The 22,183-nt window shown below is 40.1% G+C and overlaps 2 protein-coding genes across 5 annotated transcripts; one reads left to right on the top strand and one right to left on the bottom strand.

Annotated features, from left to right (window-relative positions):
* Positions 1 to 4,353: 4,353 nt before the first annotated feature.
* ghrl (ghrelin/obestatin prepropeptide) lies at positions 4,354 to 5,056 on the top strand (the record flags this gene model as incomplete). Its single annotated transcript, XM_079680547.1, has 3 exons — positions 4,354 to 4,467; positions 4,752 to 4,829; positions 4,913 to 5,056. The coding sequence occupies 3 exons, from the start codon at positions 4,354 to 4,356 to the stop codon at positions 5,054 to 5,056; spliced, it is 336 nt and encodes a 111-aa protein (XP_079536673.1).
* A 1,621-nt stretch (positions 5,057 to 6,677) lies between these two features.
* On the bottom strand, positions 6,678 to 21,980 carry tatdn2 (TatD DNase domain containing 2). Of its 4 annotated transcripts, none has more exons than XM_079682142.1 (8): positions 21,911 to 21,961; positions 21,702 to 21,822; positions 16,985 to 17,280; positions 16,462 to 16,860; positions 15,238 to 16,203; positions 15,024 to 15,151; positions 7,530 to 7,713; positions 6,678 to 7,190 (listed from the first exon to the last, which is right to left on the bottom strand). In XM_079682142.1, exons 1-8 carry the CDS (start codon positions 21,944 to 21,946, stop codon positions 7,050 to 7,052), a joined length of 2,271 nt encoding a protein of 756 aa, XP_079538268.1. In that variant the 5' UTR covers positions 21,947 to 21,961; the 3' UTR covers positions 6,678 to 7,049. The 4 variants fall into 4 exon arrangements, with proteins under 4 accessions (XP_079538268.1, XP_079538270.1, XP_079538269.1 ...); XM_079682145.1 differs by lacking the exon at positions 6,678 to 7,190 and adding an exon at positions 9,720 to 9,832 and having other exon boundaries at positions 7,528 to 7,713; positions 21,911 to 21,980; XM_079682144.1 differs by lacking the exons at positions 21,702 to 21,822; positions 21,911 to 21,961 and adding an exon at positions 18,970 to 19,321.
* Between the last annotated feature and the right edge of the window lie 203 nt (positions 21,981 to 22,183).

The raw sequence follows: 22,183 nt of genomic DNA, 5'->3' as shown, positions 1-22,183 counted from the left end.
TAGCCTATGAAAAAAACGATTAGAAAACGAAGGCTAAAGCTAACGTTAGCAGATAGTGACAATGTATGCTAGTTAGCTAGCTCAACGATAATATTGCGACGGGAAAAAAAAACTTTTCAGTGCACATCACGCTCTGCCGCTCCGACAGGGAGCTCTATTGTGAACACCTGAACGGCCCGTTCTAACAGCTGTTCACCAGCGGTCCAGTCTGTGCCACAGGGACTCCGGACGCACAGTTAATATTAACGAACGCACCGTAGGTAATGTAGCTGCTGAAGCTAGACCATCATCGCCGAGCAGCAGAGGCTTATTATACATCATGAGCAGAGCCGACAGGCAGGAAGACTCGAGCACACAGCTCGCGCTTCATTATAATATATATAAAAAAAGCTCGCGGCCGCACATTAATCCGGGTCCCAGACCCCCTCCCATACCCCAAAAATATTTTTATTGCAGATCTACAGGAATCACAAAAACGACCTATTTTGGATTCAGAACGGAGAATTTCGCCGAAAGGTGACAAGTTTGCATCCCTGGACAAGATAACCAAAATCCTTGAATCTACACACAGCAAATAAACTCAAATGACACAACGAGATGTAAAAAGGAGATCACACATATAGTCGATATAGAACTGGCCGCTTCAATCTGAAGAGCAACTAAAACAAAACACGGGAGTGTATCTTGTTCTTGTGAACACTAATGTTATCCACAGCATACACAGACACCACAAAGTTCTTAAGGAGAAAACTAGTTTCTAAAACAAAACACGTTAGTGTACCTTGTTAGCTAGCTGACATTAACCTTAAACATTGCACTCATATTACTCACTGAAACCTTGTAAAGCCGGTCCCGCATGCTGGCTCTTACAGAACCGCTCCCTTTCGTGTATGTACAGCTCTCAACATGCCCAGACTTGTAGTGATTTTCACCTCGTTTTATACTTTTTCGCCTCATTCTGAAAGAAACAGGTGAAATTTACTAACGTGACAGCCATCTTTGTGATGGTGACGCGTATTGTGCGAGATCAGAGACCTGTAGTTCACTGAGCGGTTTCACACAAAAAAAATTGTAACTTCACAGTTTTACGACACATTTTTATTTTTTTGACTTGCAAAATGTTCTTTTAATTTGACAAACATCATATGTGTCATTCGTGGCACAATTCAAACGGGATCGAAAGATGACTTTTCTCTCTCCATTGACGTCAATGTATAATTTTCCGCTTCCGGGGTCCCATGGGTCGGAAGTAGATGGGCGGGACTTCGCCTCTCTATAGCAGTGGTGGAAAGTACAAAACAGAAGTGAAGTACTCAGATTCAATTCAGCTCGTTTTTTCGTTTTTCTGTTCTTACTGTTAAAACAAGTATACCACTAAATGTTTCGTTTCCATAGGTGGGTGTGTCTCCAGTGCCTCTTTGCTTCTGATTGGCTAGTTTGCCTTATGCTTGCGCTGTACTCTTCAAAAATAAAGGTTTATATACCCTTTACCTAGACAGTGCAGTGCGTGTTTGCACAAAAATACATTGAGTATGGCTACATGAAAAACATGCAGAAGACAGTCTGTCCGTGTGTGGGTGCATATGTGTGCGCGCGTCTGTCGCTCTGTTGGTCTGTCTGTCCGTCTGTCTCGCGATCTGTCTAGCTGGCTGTCTGTCTTGCACTGCCAGCCATGAACCCCTATCTTATAAAGTATGAGTATCTCTCTGTTTGATGTTACTGACACTTCTGAATTGATGCGGCCGTATTTCCCGTTTGCGTGGTGGTCAAGTAAGCATCGAGCTGGGTTTCTTCTTCAAAACTATATTGAAATAGCTTGGAGGTTGAGGATTGATAAATACTATTTAGAGTACTTTTACTGTGTACTCCGTCAAACTCCCCTCTTGAGTACAATAATGCATGTTTTCTGCTATCTTTGAATGAGAGATAAAATGATGTTCTGTCATAAAGTGATACTAATATACTCAGTATACTAATTTAACTATACCAACAATAACTTTTTCAGGTATTCTTTTTCAAATTCCCCTCCTTAGTACAAGAATGCATCTTAAATAAAAAGGTGTCATTAGACTTATATTGTTGGACAGAGTATTTTAAGAGGATATGGTAGACATGATATCAGCACTACTTCCAGTCAGTACTCCAGCAGCAGCTTTTACTCCTTGGGAAATCTTCAGAGAATATCCTGGATAGCTGATCTATCCTTCAGCAAAGTGACACACCCTGTCACTCTTTTTGGCCTCTTATGATGATGCTGTCTTAACCTTTAACAGCCAGCGCCACCATTTGGTAGAGAACATTTTGTGTCTTGATATCTCGTTGAAAAATAAATAAAAAAGTGTAACTCCATCTGATTCAGCCATTCTATCGTTTGGTTGACATGTTATGCACAATCCCTCTAGATGTCACTGTGGTTCGAACAGAATGCCCTTCAGCTAGCTTACACTGAGAAAGTTGGCATGCTAAAAATCACTCCTGAAGAAATCACTTTTTGGTCAACTTTTGTAAGGTAACCATATAATCTTTGACATATTTTAGTGTGAGAGCACTTACTGAACAGAATTATATAACTTGATGCACAAAACATTTTTGTAACAAAGGTGTAATTTTTTTTTTTTAAATATGCTCAACCAACCGGTCGAATTGGCCTTCATATTGTAGCAATACGACTTTTTCAGAGTTTCAGAGATGTTTTCCAATAAAATATGGTAAATAAATGGCTAGATTCATGGTAATATTACTAAATCTAGTAGCCTAGGCCTACTGCCTTATGAGTCTCAGAGTGAAAGAGCGATAATAATTTATCCCTTTCATGCATGAAATGCAGCACAAAGTTGCTGTTAGGCCAGTGGCTTGTTGTTAGGCCAATTCAGCATATATACAGTAAGATGAGCAAGTTTTTTATATATATATATATATAATGAAAAACACTTTCCATTACTTTTTTCCATTTCTTTTTTTTAATTATTATAATTCTTTTTTTTATGAATATATCTGGTTTTGATTTTGAATGCAGTTATTTTACTTGTAACAGAGTATTTCTTTTTTTAAGTACAAGATCTGAGTACTTCTTCCACCACTGCTTTCTTCAGTCTATGTAAACACTTTGTTCAGAAGAATATTCTCTCTCAATCGGCAGAGCTGGTTGAAGTGTTCAGATCCTTTAATTAAGTTAAAGTAATAATACCACAATGAAGAGTTATTCTCTAACAGGTAAAGGTCCTGCATTAACATTTACACATAAGGGGTGATTATATGTTGTATTATTTATATAAATCTTCAAAACAACTGAAGTTGTCAAATAAATGTACTGGAGTAAAAAGCACAATATTTCCCTCTGAATTGTTGAGCACTAGAAGTAGCAAGTAAATCAGGAGTATCTAAAAAAGTGACTTAAGTATATTGTGTTTCAATACTGTATGTTTCTACTTTGGACTCACACTTGCACAGACATGTATATTTATAATATTCCCAATAACTTATATATTTTTATATGTTGACCGTTTAACCTAATTCTATTTTATACTACTGTTACTTATATTTTGTATTCTTATTAACCTTGTGTGAACTCCTGCCTTGTCCTTTGATGTGTTTCAATCTTTTTGGTAGGGTTTCATGATCTGGTTCATATCTTTCTAACTTTTTCTTTTAAAAAAACAGAGCATGCCTTCAGCATGGAAAAATCTGATTCTGTAATAGTCAAAGGCAAAGCGCAATATGTCCACAGTTTAAAATATTTAGTTTTGATCAAGTTCCCCTTGGGAGAAAACAGCAACTCATAGCAAGGATATTACATTTTTATGTAGTGCAGGGAAGTCACAACCTTTTTGTAGCTTTGATTGTTTAAAAGTGTTACGCTTATTAAATAAACATGTATGGGCTCTGATGCTGACGAACTGTGTTACTGTGTTGATATAAAGTCTGCCTGAGTAAATACTTCTGTTAATATTTTCCATGTGTATTGCTCTTGTCCCAGGAATAATAGCTCAATATTGGCATGTTCCTTTAGGCATGCATAATGGTCTGAATCAGTCCCATTTATCTGTTTCACTATGACCGCAAACAGATTAGATGATCAGCAGGTCTGCTATCAGGTCACAACAGAGAAATGCCCATTTTGTTATCCATTTAAACATTTGAACAGTCCAATGCTGCCAGGATATGACAGCAGTATCTGATACTGTATGTATTTAATGCCTTCTTAAACCAAAATACAAAGGTATAAAAAGGTATAAAGTCAGAAGCACCGAAACAAAGTCATTTCAAGGGAAAGACAACCAAGGTCGCTGTCAATATCAGATTGATACTTTTAACCATTTCCGCTGATCATCATATTGAGATTTTGATGCCATCATGTTTCTGAAAAGAAACACCTGTTTCATGGTCTTTCTGTTGTGTTCTCTGACTCTGTGGTGCAAGTCAACCAGCGCAGGCTCCAGCTATCTCAGCCCTTCACAAAAACCTCAGGTAAGAAACAAATGATTTTATTTATTCATTTTAATGTGGCTTATCAAGCTTCCCCATATTGATTCAACTATATCATTTGAATTTAAATCAATACAATATTCAGTTTTTAATTGGGCAGTATAGCTGTGCTTAATTTGAATCTGTATTTATTCATTTTAAACCAATGTTCTCTCTAAATGAATCCATGTTGATGCAACCGAGAAGTATGTGATCTCCTTGAGTGCATCTGAACATACAAAAGCTTAATTGATTATAACCATGACCTTTCTCTGGTCTCACCACAGAACAAAGGGAGGTCTTCCAGGGTCGGGCGCCAGCTCATGGAGCCGCCGGGTCCTCCGGCTGAGGAGAACCACATCACAGTGAGGGCAAATCCCATTCTTTACTACACCATCTCTCCCAAAATCATCCCACTTACTGTATTGTCTTCCTCTGCTCTGAGTAGATAAGCGCTCCCTTTGAGATTGGCTTCACTGTGAGGGAGCAGGACTTTGAGGAGTACGGCACAGCGCTGCAGGAGGTCATTCAGCGTCTGCTGGGAAACACAGACCCTGCAGCAGGTAGGCCTCATTTCTCTGTTTTACCTTAAAAAGGTTGTGTTCCTTTCAGCAAGTATTTATACAAATAATTAAACCCTTTTTTAATATGTGAACATCTTGTTTTCAGAATGACCATCACGACTTTGAAGATCATGCACAGGAATGTAAACGTTGCTGTCCCAAAGCCTTTCAATTTAAACGTTATAAGATAGTGATCACTCAGCAATTCATTTATAGACATGACGGTCTCATTTTCTTCTAATCTTTGTATAGTGTTAAACTCAAATCTCTTCAAAACATTGTTACTCAAGACTATGGCCAATTACATTAACAAACAGTCCTACTAAGTCTTTTACTACCTGCTGATGTCAGAGTGATTCAAAACTCAATATAATGTTAATCTTCTTAAACTGTTTAAAATGTGATCTTCAAGGTCATTTTGGAGTCCTGAACCACATCCCAGGATCTGTATCAGTGATGGAGTTGGTTCAGCATTCATTTTATGAACTCTTCATGAAGCTTAGCTGGTTTTAAAAACAAGGTTAATAATTTAACAATATAAAACTTCAAATATAAAGATTGAAGTTGACAAACTTTAGGTAAAACTATGGTTTTATAAGGGTTCCAATCTCAAATGTGTAAAATCAGGTGAAACATTTCTATCATAGATACGCTTCATTAAGTCATACTGTGTTCTACAGTTTTAATATCTGTCAGTAAAGGAATCAATCATCTTCATACCCGTGTAGTGACCTTATGTCTTTCAGCTTTAAAAAAACACACAATCCATTCTTCTTTTTCATCTTCAGAGACCCACATGCTCCTGTATAAATAAAAGCATCAATTAATTGTTCGTCTCCGTCTCGTATCTTTGATCCTAAACAAATACTAACCGGCATGCTTCTACTCTAGCACCTGAGATAGCTAGCAGTAAAGCCTCTCGTCCATGATGAGATGAACTATTGTAGAGGTGATACGGCTCGCAGGTGAAATTTACTTTATTTATTTTATTAACAATACATACAGAGGACAGGAAAACAGGTTTAAGATTTGTGAACTATTCCTGATAGTGCTGGGGAAACTCCCTTTACATCGGCAATCGCAGGTTTAAATGTTGTTGAAAGAAGAAGAAATGTGAAGAATAAGATGAAACACCGAGTGCACACTCGCTTCGATGCTTGCATCTGTGGAGCCTTTTACCTTTTTGCTCTCAATGCCACAGATATAGAAACCTGAACATAATGTTCTCTGGCCTGCTTTCTGGAGAGGCTCTTTAAATCTTTAAAAAAAAGCTTTATTAGGAACCTGGGTAAAAAGTGTGTGTGTATTCAACAACAGGTCCACTAACTTGGTATAAAAGAGATACATCTAAAACTACTCGTGTCCTTTGTTGGCATACTCCAGAATATGTCACAAGAATCCAGGTTAATCATTCTCAATATAAAAAGCACTCAGGCCAAACGAGTGTGACATCAAAGATGGCTAATGGACAGTCTTGCAGCCGCTTCCTTTCTCCAACAAAGAATCTGCTTTGCTCAAAGCAAACAGCACACGTGTTTGTGTTGCTGCGTTACAAACGATACAGTATTCTCTTATATTTCTCATCTTTATCTGCTCATCAGTCAGAACTTTTCTGATATAAGTCAGTAAACAACCATAGCTTAACATAAAAAAAACAGGATCAAAGACTTTGAACACGTCCCCACAGTTTAAACCCAAACTACACAGCACACATAACAAATATCCAAACAAATGTGAACAAACAGGGGATTCAAAACAGCAAAGACAACAAAACCTAAAAAAATGCTTAGGAATAAATTTTTCTGATAAACAATAGAATACAATTTAGATCAGATAATCAATGATATACAGTGTCTCCGTCAGAGAAGTGTTCATTTATTTTAGTTGCATTTCTATGGAGTTTTTCAGATTGATTAAAACGAGACTGATCATCTAAAACAAAAAAGCCACATAAAACCGGCTCAAGAAATGTTGCTTCTGTCTCCTCTTTCTTGCTAGTTTGTATCCACCACCATCTTTAGATTATATGCCGTAGAGCTGCACGGTGTTGTTCCGGATGGTGCTGAGGACCGTGTGCATGTCCTCCCCCTTCAGCAGGCTGAGCTCCTGCAGCGTGTAGATGCCCATCCCAGGATGAGCGAACTGGCAGACATCTTTCTTAACCTGCAGGAGAGACACACTCATATGTAGTCGAAATGTACTCCTGATGGTTTAGGGTTACAATGCTGAAAACAGTACCATTCTGGCCATTTCCACTTTTCTAATCCAACAAAAAAGCAAATGAAATCATACTTATTCCATAGCAACAAAATAGACAACTTCATTCTCGAAATTAAGATTAAAAAAGAGTATGTGCATAAAAAGTACGTTCTTATAAACTGACATTAGCTTCAGTCACATCAGATAAACTTAGATGTGTTTAGCTGTAAAAGCAAACTGGTGGACATTTGAAGTTATTGCCTTAGAACAGTGTTTCTTTGCTAGGCCTCAATCTAAGAGTACCTGTCTTGGGAGGAAATACGGCGCGTCTGTCTCCAACACGATGCGGTTCAGAGGGATCTGGCGGACAGCATCTCGGGCCTCGGCAGCCTTGTAGTAGGTGATCAGTGCCGTAAAACCAACATACAGGTTGGGGAACTCAGTCAGGAAGGGCTCAATGACCGGATAACTGTTTGTGAAACAGTGCCTGGAAACCACATGAGTAATAAGATACCATGAAGAATTCAGTCAATTCAGTTCAGGCTAACATTTACCACATTACATTTTTTATAAATGACTTATTTAAGGCGAGACACTACAGGTGAATAGGGTATTTTTTTTAACTTAAAGATATCAGCTAGAAATTTCTCCAGTTAATTACTTACAATAAGGCAATTGTTTTTTGTATTACAAGTTTTCAGAAATAGCATGTTTAAATATGCAAATTAGCCATACTCTCATTAAATATGCGCATATTTTAACACATTTCAGGAAACGAATTTTTTTTATTGGATAAAGCCAGGTTCAAAATTCTTGTTTCATTTTGTTGTCATATTAGAATTGAAGGCTTTTACAGAAGGGATTTTTTATATCTCTTTTTATCACTAAATAAATCAGAAAATACTGTCAACAGCCCTAAAATATCAATTTTCGCCATGTTTTTAGGTATAAAATGTTATATAATTCAGGCTATGAATGATAAATGAACAAACCCTTCTGTAAAAGCCTTCAGAATATGGATAGGAATATAACTGGAAGGTTTGGTGTGTCTACGTGCTACTGAAGTGGACATTTTGTGCTCAGAGTAGGAGAAAAAACTCATTTTGAGAAAACGACCTTTAAAGATATGTATTGTCAAATTCCATATTTTTTTTATTGGAAGACACTATTTTCAGACACAATATCTAATCTAATACTTACAACAACAACAATATAGAACATATAAAACACAATACAACTGAAAACTGAGTAACACAGTATGTACCTGATGAACAAAACCACAGTAACACACACACACTACGACCACAGTAACACACGCACTGCAGAACTGCCACCCTAGTCCATGCCTGCTCCATAAGTAGGCCCCTCCTGCATCTCCTGCTGATGTCTTTTCACCTTTTTTGCTGTGCTTAGACTCTTGCGCCTATATTTCAAACTAGCAGATGTAATGGCCTCAGCTTTTGAAATTCTCAGCAAATCACTTTGTCTCATTGCGCTGACAGTAACAGCTGTGCTCTGGAGCCACAACTTCTCCATAACAGCCAGCATGGCAGAGGCACCTTCATTAAAGGTGGAGATGGCCATACTTGCAGCTGCCTCAACCCTGCTTTTCCCCACAAAGACCGTTTTTGGACATCGCGCCCATATCACAGAGTTGAGGCACTCATTGGCATTTTGAGTACCTCCATGCTGCATTCTCTGGAGCAGGCTGTCACTTGACATGCGGTGGTACACAGGGATAAGCTTCTCCCCCACCTCTCGCTTTAAAAAGTTTCCAGCATGTTCTTTGTGGCTACCAGGTGTTTCCCCATTATCCTCTGCTTTCCTATACCAACACCAGGAGGGATTGCACCTGGTGTGTAAGGGGCTGTCATCAGTAGACATGCCGTGGAGGAGACCTGCCCATATTTCTCCCTTCATTTTATCGATTGAACCCTGGTTGTTGAGAATTGCCCCCCTGTAATAATTTTGCAAAGTTTTGCATTTCTTTGCAGTCAGCTTCCCTACACCCTTCCCTCCTAACTTTTTCTGTGAACTCATTTTTCTGAGTGCTGTACCCATTCGCTTGTGGGCATGATTAATGCACTCTAATTTCACCACTTCATGCCCAGGGTATGGGTTCAGTGCAACCACCTCCCTAAATGCTGCGCTATCCCCATCTGACAACATCTCTGTGTACCGCACCTGGTGGCGATTCACAGACCTGGCCCACATCCTCTTGGCTGACTCCTGCTCCATTGCCTTGCTTGACCCTGCAAAGTTTCTTGCACAATCACTATGTGTCTGTCGCCAACTGTCATACTCCTCTTCTGTAATCTTTTGCTCTTGCTTGGCATTTCCCTTTAGAGCACAAGCATGGCAATAGGATGATAGGATTTCATAGTCTATCACCAATCCAGTAAGGATGTCAATGCACACACCGATCCCATAATGGGATGTGAAGCCTCGCTTTTGCCATGTGCCATCAAATGACACGCTGATGTTTATAACTGCCTCTGCATCCTCCCTCAGCAACTCTGCAACATCTGGGTCCACATCTGCATAAGCCTGCCTGACCTGCTCCCTTGTCCTGTGAAGTGACTCCAGGCCTCTCTCTATTTCTGCCACTAATAAGGAATAGCTTTACTTCAAATGTCAAAAGTGCTAAGTCAAAGTACTATTTGTCAGTTACCACAGAAAACCTGAATAATCCTAGTAAATTTTGGAAAGCCATAAAATCGATTTCCACTGGTGATATCCCAAATGAGCTACCTCCGTACCTCACCACAGCATCTGGCATTATATCAGACAGGGCCACCATGCTAAATTGCTTTAATAAGCATTTTGTCTCTTGTGGCTCTCTGTTTGATTCTGTCACTGACTGTGCTTCTGCTTCTGTGAACGCTCCAGTCCTTGACTCTGAACAATGTGGTCTGGAAAACCCTTTCAGTTTTACTCCTTTAACTGTTGGTATTGTCCATGAAGCTTTATCCAAGTTAGATCCTAAGAAACCGGCTGGCCCGGACAACGTAGAACCTTTCTTTTTAAAGATAGCTGCAGATTTTATTGCTCCACCTCTTACTTCTCTTTTTAACCTCTCCCTCAGCACAAATACAATTCCTAAAGTATGGAAGTCTGCTTATGTCCTGCCTCTACTGAAAGGAGGGGAGGCAACTATTTTAAATAACTATAGGCCAATCTCTAAATTGTCAGTTTTGGCTAAGGTGCTCGAACGACTTGTGAGTGAACAAGTAAAGGAGTTTTTATGTATAAATGATATCCTGTCTAAACATCAGTCAGGCTTCAGGAAGAAACATAGCACCATCACTGCAACAATGAAAGTGGTAAATGATATTACTAGTATGCTAGATAATAAACAGAGTTGTGCAGCTCTGTTTATTGACCTTTCCAAAGCGTTTGACACCGTTGATCATCGTGTCTTAAAACAGAGGCTACTCAGTACTGGCATATCCAGCCATGCAGTGGGGTGGTTTGTGAACTACCTCTCTGAAAGGTCCCAATGTGTTCACTTTGATGGGCTGTCTTCTGAGTGGTTAAACATTGCTAATGGTGTTCCTCAAGGTTCTGTTTTAGGTCCACTTTTATTCTCCATATATATCAACAGTTTAGGTGAAAATGTGGATGAAGCTACTTTACATTTTTATGCGGACGATACCGTGATGTATTGTGCAGGTCCCTCCATTCAGGAGGCGGTTGTTAAATTACAGGCTGTTTTTAACATTATTCAGACTCAGCTCTCTGAACTAAAGCTTCTTTTAAATGTGGATAAAACCAAGATAATGCTCTTTTCAAAAGCTAAAAAGTCACCAGAGCCTGTTTTAGATATTGTATCAACGCAAGGAACAAAACTTGAAGTTGTTGCCTGTTACAAATACCTTGGTATCTTGCTTGATGACTGTCTCTCTTTTAAACTTCATGTCAATAACCTACTTAAAAAACTGAGGGTTAGGCTAGGTTTCTTTTTCAGGAATAAGTCCTGTTTCTCGCTTGAGGCCAGGAAAAGGCTAGTCACTGTGACCTTTTTACCTGTGCTGGACTATGGTGATCTGCTGTATATGAATGCACCTGCCAACTACCTAAGCAAACTAGATGCTGCGTATCATAGTGCTCTGAGATTTGTCACTAACTGTAAAGCACTTACTCATCACTGTACATTGTATACCAAGGCAGGTTTACCATCACTCACTGTACGGAGGCTCAGTCACTGGTACACTTTTATCTATAAAGCTATGTTGGGCAAACTCCCGTATTATATCTGTTCATTGATAAAGCAGAAAGTTGCAAGCAGCTATTGTCTGCGATCACAGGATATAGTCTTGTTAGATGTGCCAAGAGTAAGGACTGTCTTAGGTAAGACAGCTTTTATGTGCGCAGCTCCACTTGCTTGGAACAGTCTACAGGCAAAATTGAAATTGAGCATTTTTATTTCTTTGAATGTATTTAAGGCATGTCTAAATGAAATGCTTTCTGACACTCTGGGTATTTGTAAATGTTGAATATGTAAATATGATATCCTCTGTTGTTTGTATGTTGTTTTTATGTTTCATGTGGAACTAAATGATGCAGGTCTCCCTTGTAAATGAGATCGATGATCTCAAGGGACTAATCTGTCTAAATAAAGGTTTGAAATGAAATGAAATGAAGAGAAAAAAATAAGTCAACTGAATGTCCTGATAAGTTATACTCTGAATTCAATAGTTCAAGTTTTCTTGGTCTCAATCCTGTTTCTATACCTGTCACTCTCTTGTCATGTCTCTGATAGGTTTTGAGATGAAGTGCAGGAATCCCCAACACTTTGCTTATTTTCTTCAGAGCTGCATAGCCCAAGCCTAACTCGTGCGCTAAGAGCACCATTCTCACATTCACATCAAAAGCAACATCCTTCCTGGTTTCGTCTTGAAGACGTGTAGATGTGTACACACTTTTGCGGTACCCACCATCACACAGACTGCACTCTAAAATTAAGCTGCTACAGAAACCATGGTTTTGCGGATCGATGTTAACTTTGAGCCCTGTCCCTGCGCAATTTGGGCAAATCAACCCACTGAGCAGTTCATTCAGCCGCGCTACATGTATTATCAGCCACTGCTGTGTGGCGCTATCTAAACCCTCCTGCTCTTTGGGTGACAGCTTACGCATTGACGCACTAAGTGAAGGTTTTTCAGGTTCGGGGTCATTTGTTTTGTCTTCTACCTTGCTACGTGCAAGTGACAATTGTTGTCCTCTTCTCTTTGAACGATTTTTTCGCAGATGTTTCGGCATTTTGAGATTTAAATTTTCAGCGCAAATATAAACAAGGAAGTGTCATGGCGCACCACGTGACGCATCTGAACGAATCACGTTGTCAGAAATTGACACCAGCCAATAAGATTCCGTTCTTTGGTCAGATGACCCCTTTGTACTTTCACGATTGGTTGCTGATACAAAGGAAATGACCATATTTGGATCCGATGAGATTGTGCAGGAGAACCTGAGCTTTCCAACGGTACCTCTCATGACATGGAGCAAACAGCGGTCACGGCACTTTATGTTACGTTAGATTGCTAACTTTTGGTGAATTTAGGAGAAATCTACCGACGGAAATAGACAAACTATAGTAAAATAAACACCTAAATGTGTATTTTGTACGTTTTCCTTCCAAAAGCCTGAAAGAAAACATCTTATTGAATCAAAATAGCACAAAATCTCAAAATTGACATGGGCATGAAAAACGATGTTTTTGCCTGCCGTGTCTCGCCTTAATACATTACTTTGTTTTATTTATTTGTTATTATGTCCTATACCAGGGGTCGGCAACCCGCGGCCCACGGGCCGCATGCGGCCCTTTAAGCCCTCTGCTCTGGCTCCCTTGAGCTTAGACAAAAAATAAGAAGGAAATAAAATAAAAGTATTTGTAGGATTATTTATATTTTGTTGCATGGTTGAAAATGTTTCGTATCTTGTATTTTGAGGTGATACTGTGATACATAAATAAAAAACAAAACGGTTTTAATTAGGTCAAGTAAAATATGCGTCACATCCTGCTACGGTCCCGCGTGAGCGCCTTTTCCTGCGGGTGAATAACCTGACCCCCGGCTCGATGAGCGAACTATGGATAAATCAAAGAAAAGTACCGGAGGAACACAGGAATTAATTCTTTGATGTGTAGAGAGAAGTTGTCAAAGGTGCTGCAGCCTTTACGTATCGAGGAACAACAAGGGAGAGGAAGACAGCTGACGATCTTCAGTCATAATTCAATGGGGTATGTAATTTATTTCAGAAAACACTTTTTGTTATATTCCATGGAATGCTTTTAACATCCCGATAGCAATGAATATATTAAATGCTTTGACAATAAATACATACAAAAATTAATCTCTGGAAGCCGTAGCGCTGTAAAAAGCACGACCAATCGTCTGAGCCGGCCTGGCTAAAATAACTGGATGGCCTACCTGCCTGTCAGCCTTCCATCTGTGCACACATTTATCTCGTGCCCTCATTGGTCATGTGCGCGTTCGTGTGTGTTGGAGGAGGGGCTCTGTAAGGAAGTCTGAAGGAAGAGGCAGATTTTTTCTGGTTGTGTATTTTCAAATTCTAGCGCACTCGAGCTGGTTTCTCCATTCTTACCTACCCTACCTTTAACTATGTTTAGGGTGCAGCTATATTTTTTATTTATTTCAAAGTGGGCCCATTTTAATAATATTTTTTTTCCTTCAAATGTGCAGAGGACTCCCCAAGTGCTGTGTTTAATTTATTTTAGAGTAGGCCTGTGCATTATTTTTAATTCTCCTTATAGGAGTTATTTGTTTCTTATTAAAGGTTAACAGTTTTATATAATGTAATAAATAGCCTAATAAATGCAAAAAAACTGTAGTTTTTGTCTGATATAACAATAAATACAACTTTATTAGCTATCAAGCTATGAAATATGTTTTGCGGCATGTTTAGGAAAAAGGAGCAAAATGGCTCTTTTGGTCAAAAAGGTTGCAGACCCCTGTCCTATACATATTCATGTTACATTGTTGCAGGGGTCTGTGACTTAAGTTTTTCATATATCTACTCTGTAGCTACTGTGCACATGACAATAAAGCCTTGAATCTTGAAGTCAGCACTGAGCACAGTGATAACACAACCATACTTGCCAACCCTCCCGATTTCACTGCCCTCTCCCGGTTTCCTCCCGGGGTTATATTTCTGACAAAATCAGATTTACTCAGGACTGTTTCCACTCGGACTTTAATACAGCTACACCATTGTTTGGTTTCCATGGTAGCACGTCTCTTTAGTAGCGCGCGCAACTGAAAGTCTGAGAGGGTGAGGCAGATAGTCACAGAAAAACTGAACAAGAATCGACAACTCTACCATCTGCTCACTCCTGTCCTGTAAAATACAGGTCCAGCCCACACATATGCTCCATCAAGGATGGTGCTACAGGCCGCAAGGCAGTGCAACTACAATAAGCATGTTAATGTTAATCTAACAGCTCCGGCGATCCACTAGCACCCCCCCCCCCCCCCCCCCCCCCTGTACTGTAAAGAATATTCGAATAATCGCTGGCATCCCTAGAAGTGGTTTTCCAGGCGGGAACTCGCAACCTTCCGATCATCAGCCCACCTCACTATCCATTAGACCACAGCAAAATAAATAATAATATTATATATATATATAAATTATTTTTTATGAGATCCATTTGTTGCGGCCCGCCACAAATAAATCAATGCATGGGAAACACTGCGTCTAACTATAAAAAGAACACTTACATTTTCTTAAATTGACTTGAAATGGAAAGTTAGTCAGATTATTTTCCTCCACACATACCGGTGTATCTTGTGCTCCCTGGGGACGCACTTCTTCATTATTTCCAGCAGGTCGTCATCAGCGTCCCTGCAGTGGATCACCAGAGGCTTCTGCATGGCCACAGCCAAATGCAGCTGGCGCTCAAACACCTTCCCAGAGAAGCAACACACAATATTATTTTACAAATGAATCACGACATATATTTTTGACAACTTCACAGTGTCAAAGACTGTACCTCTTTCTGTTTGGAGGTTTCAGTAGAGTTTTTGTGGGAGTAGTCCAGGCCAATCTCACCAAACGCCACAACTTTTGGATGCCGCATGGCCATCAGCATACTGCGTTCATGGACACTTGAGTAGAATTTGGCAAAGTGGGGGTGGCACCCAAAGGCCCCCCATACCATGTCTTCAGCCAGCAGACCTTCCCACAGGGCCTCCTTCGCCGTGGCCCTTGGGTTGCAGAAGTTGGTGATACAGCCTCTATACTCAGGAGGAAAGCTGCTTTGGTAGTGCCTTCGAAAGCTGCTGAACGTCCCGTGGAAACCAAGCTTTCCATAGAGCATGTCTATGTGACAGTGTGTGTCTATGAACCCAACCTGACTGCCCGGGTAGTTGGTCCCAAAAGGTGCAGCTCCCATGGATCGTCTTCTTTTAGGACGGTCACAATGTGTCGAGGTGTGACGCATGAAGAAGCTTGAATCTGACTTCCTGTGTGTGGCTGTGGAGTTCCACTGTCCTCTTCTGGAGTGGAGTGGCAGAGCATACGGATCCGATACATGGGACACAGCGTCGGAAGAGCAGAAACTCTCAGTCCGAACTTTGGATGCCTTTGAAGGGACTGTGTTTGTTTGGTCGGCCATAAAGGGGACAACAACTGTCCTCTGTGATGGTGAGAAAGGCCTCTCCACAGCGGCCCAAGACGTTTCATTGGGGGATGAAAAGGTGAAAGAGGAAGTTGTAGCTCCCTGGGTATTCAATGGAGGGCTTTCCCATTGATGGCTATCAGGAGAAGCAAACTGATGAGGTGAGAAATAACACCTAGAATCTGGGGTATACTCCTCAACATCAAGGGGAGTGTCACAGCATTTGTCTTCCGATCCATTTTCTGCAGCAAATAACTTGTCCTGAGAGGTTGTTTCTACCAACACATGGTCCGAATCGACAACCCTCTTCTGTGAATCTTCATCTTTTAGCACCACAGTCTGAAAATATGACAAAAAAAACATTTCAAAGTAAAAATGCAAGAAAGAGATTTAAGGGAAGGGTTGCACTGATTCAAACTTGGCATTGGACTATTTTTCTTTGATAGTTAAATGGGTTTTGATTTGAATCATCTTTTATAAAAAAATATGTCTTTGTTTCCCTGGCACATAAAAAACAACAACAAAGTAAATTTAAAAAAATGCTTTCATTTCTACAAAAAGAAAGTGGTGTAGCCGTATATGTGTGAGTTAACTTACTCTTGTGTCTGTTAATAACTCTGATCCACCACCTTGGGATTCAGAGTCCTCAGACGACTGAACGTTGGGCTCCCATGATTCTTCCTGAATACTGCCGTTGTCCTCAGATTCATACACCGGTTTAATTGGGGAATAATCTATATATGTGGGGTTCCTGTCAAGTGATGCCGGACTGAGCACTTGGGTCTTCAGTGTTGAGGTCACAGGGGTATTTGTAGTGCTAACCCTTTCATTTGAGCTGCCAATGGCTGCTATTAGTGCCCTGCTGTAGATAGCTTTCGATCCTTCCTCTGGTGTCCTCTCTCTTTTTTTCACAAGGAAAGAGTGAAGTGAAGTTAACAATACTTGGTCGCTCTCTGAGGATCCTAGCTGCCTGGAAGAGTTTTCTATGGGTTTCTCCTGATAGTAAAAGGTGCACACAGAAAAAATAAAAACAGTAATTACTTAACAAGAAATAGCATATATAAAACTTGAGCTTTGATTAAACAACATACAATTAATAGATGGTCTGAGCAAAACTTACCTCTGAGGTTATGATTTCTTCATAATTTTTCCTGGACAGCTTCCTCAGCTTAAGCTTGCCTAAAGAGGGCGTGCGTTCACCAAGCTCTTTGGCCTTTCTCTTGGGAGTGTTCAGACTCATTGCCCCAAGGCCATCAGGTCCTGGAGAGCTGCTGAGGTTATATGAATCTTCATTCGGAGACATATTCCAGCAAGACGGTGTTCCTGGGCTAGCATCACTATCCTGAAGCTGTGTGGGTGAGGGGATGGTAGTCTGAAGCCACTTGAACTTCAACTTCTTCCTGCGGTTGTCCATGTCTGAGATTTGTAATACAATGTAAAGGAATTAACACATCTGTAACCATCCAGTTCATCATGCAGGCAACAAGGTTATAACATGAAAACATCACTGTTTAAATACTTAAAAGGTCCCATAACATGGCCATTTCTACTGATCATAATTACATTGTTGAGGTCTACTAGAATAGATTTACATTGTTCAATGTTCCAAACTCACATGTGTTTCTCATACAGCATCTCTGTATAGTATGTGTATTCACTCTCTGTCCCCCCCCCCCCTGTTCTGATTAGTCAACCACCGTTACAGCGGAACATCAGTGTTCATGTGTTACAATGGCGTTTGTTAGCAACCAGAAAATGACACCAATAATGACAAACAGATGAGAATGCTGCGTGGGGTCTGGGTGCCGTGTTTGCGGGACGAGCTCCGAGTGTGTGCAGAGCTCTGTGCAGCACCGCGGCTGAGAAAAGATAAGACTGTGTGTGTGTGTGTGTGTGTGTGTGTGTGTGTGTGTGTGTGTGTGTGTGTGTGTGTGTGTGTGTGTGTGTGTGTGTGTGTGTGTGTGTGTGTGTGTGTGTGTGTGTGTGTGTGTGTGTGTAGCTCCGCAGTGTTACGTCACTAGGAACAGGAAGAAAAAAATTGAAAAAGAAAAATCTCCAACCAACGAGGCGTTCTGGGGCAGCACAGATAGACAGGTCTTTTCTGTGTCAGAGTTGTATTTGCTACAGGGTGTATTTTGAGGGTTTGTGACTTTGCAGACCGTTTACACGCATAAAAAGCTACATAACACACAAGGGGACGGGTAATAACAGTCTATGGTAATTACCAGAAAAGCATGACATGGGACCTTTAAGATAAAAATGCAGTTATAAAATGCAGTTATGAAAATGTATCCTATATGAGTTATTTCCTAAGTGTAGTTTTCTGTAAACCCGCAGTTACACATTATTTAATTTAATGTATCTGGTCATAATAAAAAATAAAAAATTATAAAGACAGAGATGCTTAAATGTGTGAATGTCTAAGCACAGCAATATAATACAATATTGAAAGATGGACGATAGAGACAGAGATGTATTTCCAGGAAAAACAGCTAAACCCAGCAGCCTACAACAAAAATACTGAAGGAACCTTAATAATATCCTGGATCGCCAAGAAATTACCATATCAATAGTAAGGTTTGACTGTCGAAACCGTATACTTTATTTATCTGATTCTCAGATGTTAACTTAATAAATTGATGTAAAACTACGAGACATATTCTGCGACACATAATGGCTACCATTGTTTTGAATTGAAGTTAGCTAATGTTATCTAGCGTCACCTGGTGGTGTGTCAATCGGTTTATATTGTTAAGATTGGTGAAATTAAAAATTAAACCTAGGTAACGTTAGCTTTAATAATTTGTAAACAGTCTGGCAGTGTTTGTGGTTGTTTGTGCAGCGGTCTGCTCTAACCTTGGAGGAAAAGAAGCTGACACTACAGTCATCGGAGATGTGTTGCTAACCAACGAGGCCGTTAGTTAGCACCTTTACTACAGCCAATTAACCGTTAGCGAACTGTTTTAAGCGGTTTATTCAAAACAGTGACTAAAGAGGATTTTCCGTCGTCAAAAATCGGGTTAACAATCACAGTAACTTCTTTATCACGTTTATAGCTAGTCAGTTAAATGCATCGATTCGTTTATTTATCGAGCTTACCGTTACGTTTTCGGGCAAGGCTCAGTAGAAGTTACCAGTCAGTGCAGGAGGTCCAAATAAAACTGCGTCACTTCATCAGTCAGCCACTGTCCGCTCGGTCATTTACACGATTTACCGTTTACACCGTTTCTCAACAAAAACAAATTAAAACAACGCTTCATTGACATTATTAAAAGTTGATTCAACTAAAACATGTGGGTTTCAATTATCCGCCAGATGGTTGTAAAGGTTTCTTATTTGGGCCGTTTGAACCATAGGCTTTGAGGCTGAGGTTTGAACCATGGTTTGAACGTAAACCAAAGACCAGATTGGTCTACATACCTCGCGACATCAATTATACCAACGAGATTTGACAAAATAGCAGAAAGCACCGCGAAAACAGCATTGACCCCAGGCGGGTGAGCAAGTCCAATGAATTGATAAATACGTCACAATTTATTCAGGTCAAAGTGAGGCAAAAGAGATTTAAGGAGTGGAAATGAACACTAGATGTAGTTAGCATAATATACAGGATTGACTCCCACAAAAAAAAAACTGGTTAACACGTCCCATGTCATGGCCATTTCTACGGATCATAATTCCATTGTTGAGGTATACTAAAATAGATTTGTATTGTGCAATTTTCCAAACTCACATTGGTTTCTCATACAGCATCTCTGCATAGTATGTGTCAGCGCCATATGTGTGTATTCACTCTGTCCTAAACGGTTTGTCGGAGTTCCTGCTACTCCACTCCTCTCTATGAGCCCAGTGTGCTCTGATTGGTCAGCTCGCCCACTCTGGTCTGATGAGTCCACCACCGTTACAGCGGAACATCAGTGATTATGTGTTACAATGGCGTTAGCAACCAGAAAATGCGCGGAGCTGCAACTGAGAAAAGATTAAGTGTGTGTGTGTTAGAGATGGGCGAGTCCTGATTCATCCGGATCATTAACCCGGATCCTAGAAATGAGCTGGTTGTGACGAGTCTCCCCTCTTCATTAACCCGAGTCCTTTGAGTTCTACACCTGGTGTGACGTACAAATTAAAACTATACATTGCGTCACTCGTTACTCTCTTTATAACATGTAAAATAACATTACAACGTACCCCAGTCCATCTGCCTACCCTTTAGCAAGTAGGATAGCTTCCAGAAGTTATCGTTTGGCTCAGGGGAGGGGACGCAGATCAGTGAAACTTCCAGCAGACTCAGGGATTCGCAAATCCTGACTCACTGTGCAAAACATAGCAGAATCGTGCGTATTCAGAGCCGTAACCGTATAGCAGCAGATCCAGAGATCCAGCAGACTCGTCCTCATGCACGAGTCAACAGCAGACTCAGATTCGCCAAATCGCAAAATGACCCTTTTTTTTTGTGATCAACATTTTTTATTAAAGCAAAAGACACTGTGTAGCGGAGGTTAATATAACGTCAGTTTAATATGCTCGTGAAATGCAACAAGTTTTCGGTTTCACCGGTAGGATTCTAATGTCTTGGTGATGCTGACTCAAATGACTCGTATGATCCGGATCTCTTCAATGACTGACTCAGAAGACCCTGAGTCCATAAAAGGATCCGGATTTGCCATCTCTAGTGTGTGTGAGGAAGTCCGTCACGTTACCCAATACGTCACTGTACTTACTACACTATAAGAAGAAAACAATGGAAAAATAAAAATCTCCAACGAGGCGTTCTCGGGCAGCATAGACAGGTCTTTTCTGTGTTCCGAGTTTTACTCGCTACAGGGTTTACTTTAAGAAGTTGTGACTTTGCAGACCATTACATAAAAAGCTACATAACACACAAAGGGACGGTTAATAACCGGAAAAGCATGACATGGGACCTTTAAATAAGTAATCTAACAGGTACAGCTCTTTATTTGTCCTTATAATAACCCTTCAGGTAGTGTCTTGACTGCTGTAGAGTCGACACACTGATACGATTAAGAGAGACTTAATTACATTCTAAGTGAAATTATATAGTCCTATTTTTTTTGCATTCAAACTTCATTATGACGGATGGTTACAAAAATATTCGACAGTAACACATTTTGTCAGACTTTTGGTAATCCCAGTGAGGTCTTGTAGGCACCAAAGCTGTATCCTTTACCTGCAGCAAGAGATGAAGATTCATCAGTCCCTCAATCATAATATAGTGAGACACGTATACACAACACATAGTTGTCCCTCTTCAACATGCTTCTTTGGTAGACATTTACAATTATGTGCATCCCTTTTATAAAATACAGAAAAAGGTCATTATTGAGTATTCACTATTGAGTATTTATTATTAAATAATTTGGTCTAATATGTCTTTGAATGTCTTAGTCAGTCATATTTGAGACGCTGAAAACATTATTTTCTTCCATTTCCATTCAAAAGTACTTAACTTACTTTTTAAAAAATGATCACGTACGTCCTACGAGTGGTTAGTTGACTAAACATTGCAGCTTTAGTTCACTGACTTTATAATATATCAAGGTAAAATGAAATGAATGAAGAATAGAAACTCAGCTTTGGACAAATGATGATAAGCATAACACTGAAAGGTTTGACCTTCTGCTCCCCACCATGCACCAGAGTCAGTCAGGGAGATAGCTCTTTGAATAAAAGCTTTAAAACTGTAAAGGTTGAGCGCACAGTGGTTAGTCTGAATAGCAGAATCTGCAATGAAAGTGATTTAAACAATGTGCATGTGCATGTGAATGTCTCGCCGAGCTGACACTTCTTGTATAGGTGACATTTGGATCAGTGCTTACATGCTGAGCCCTTCTTTTCAAGGAACCAGTAGCAGAAGCCCCTCCTGGCACGGTCATTGAACTCATTCCTGAGCTGCGGCAGGTCTTGAGGTAAGGTTTTTGTTTTTTTTATGATGCAAATCTAAAGAAACAAATGGCATATAGGGAATTAGCATGGAGGTAAATAATAAAATGTAAGATATTTAAATTCCTGTTAATATAGGCCTTACTGTATGCTGGCACCACCATGGAGGGAACAGGATCATTAATCAAAGTTTTATCCGGAGTCAGAGGAGGTAGCAGCCGGTTTGGAGCACCTTCATGTAATTGATAGGGCATGTAATAAAGCCAAATTAGAGAGCCATTTTCTTTTGCACAGAACATTAGTAGAGAACTCTCTGCCCTCTCTCCTGGTCATCGCCCAGTTTTATATTATCTGTGAAATAGGATCATTTTCACAAACCTCTGTCCTTCAACAAGGCAGCTGGAACTGATGCAAGATA

Source organism: Notothenia rossii (genome assembly GCF_949606895.1).
Source record: "Notothenia rossii genome assembly, chromosome: 5".
Lineage (NCBI taxonomy): Eukaryota > Metazoa > Chordata > Actinopteri > Perciformes > Nototheniidae > Notothenia > Notothenia rossii.
This window is presented reverse-complemented; position numbering and strand designations above follow the sequence as displayed.

Excerpts from the sequence above, each read along its gene's own strand:
- tatdn2 (XM_079682142.1), bottom strand. The coding sequence starts at position 21,946 with ATGATCCTGTTCCCTCCATGGTGGTGCCAGCATACA. Across the intron at positions 17,281-21,701 it reads TGAAAAGAAGGGCTCAGCAT|ACATGGACAACCGCAGGAAG; the intron begins GTAAGCACTGAT and ends TACAAATCTCAG. Across the intron at positions 16,204-16,461 it reads AGTTATTAACAGACACAAGA|ACTGTGGTGCTAAAAGATGA; the intron begins GTAAGTTAACTC and ends TCATATTTTCAG.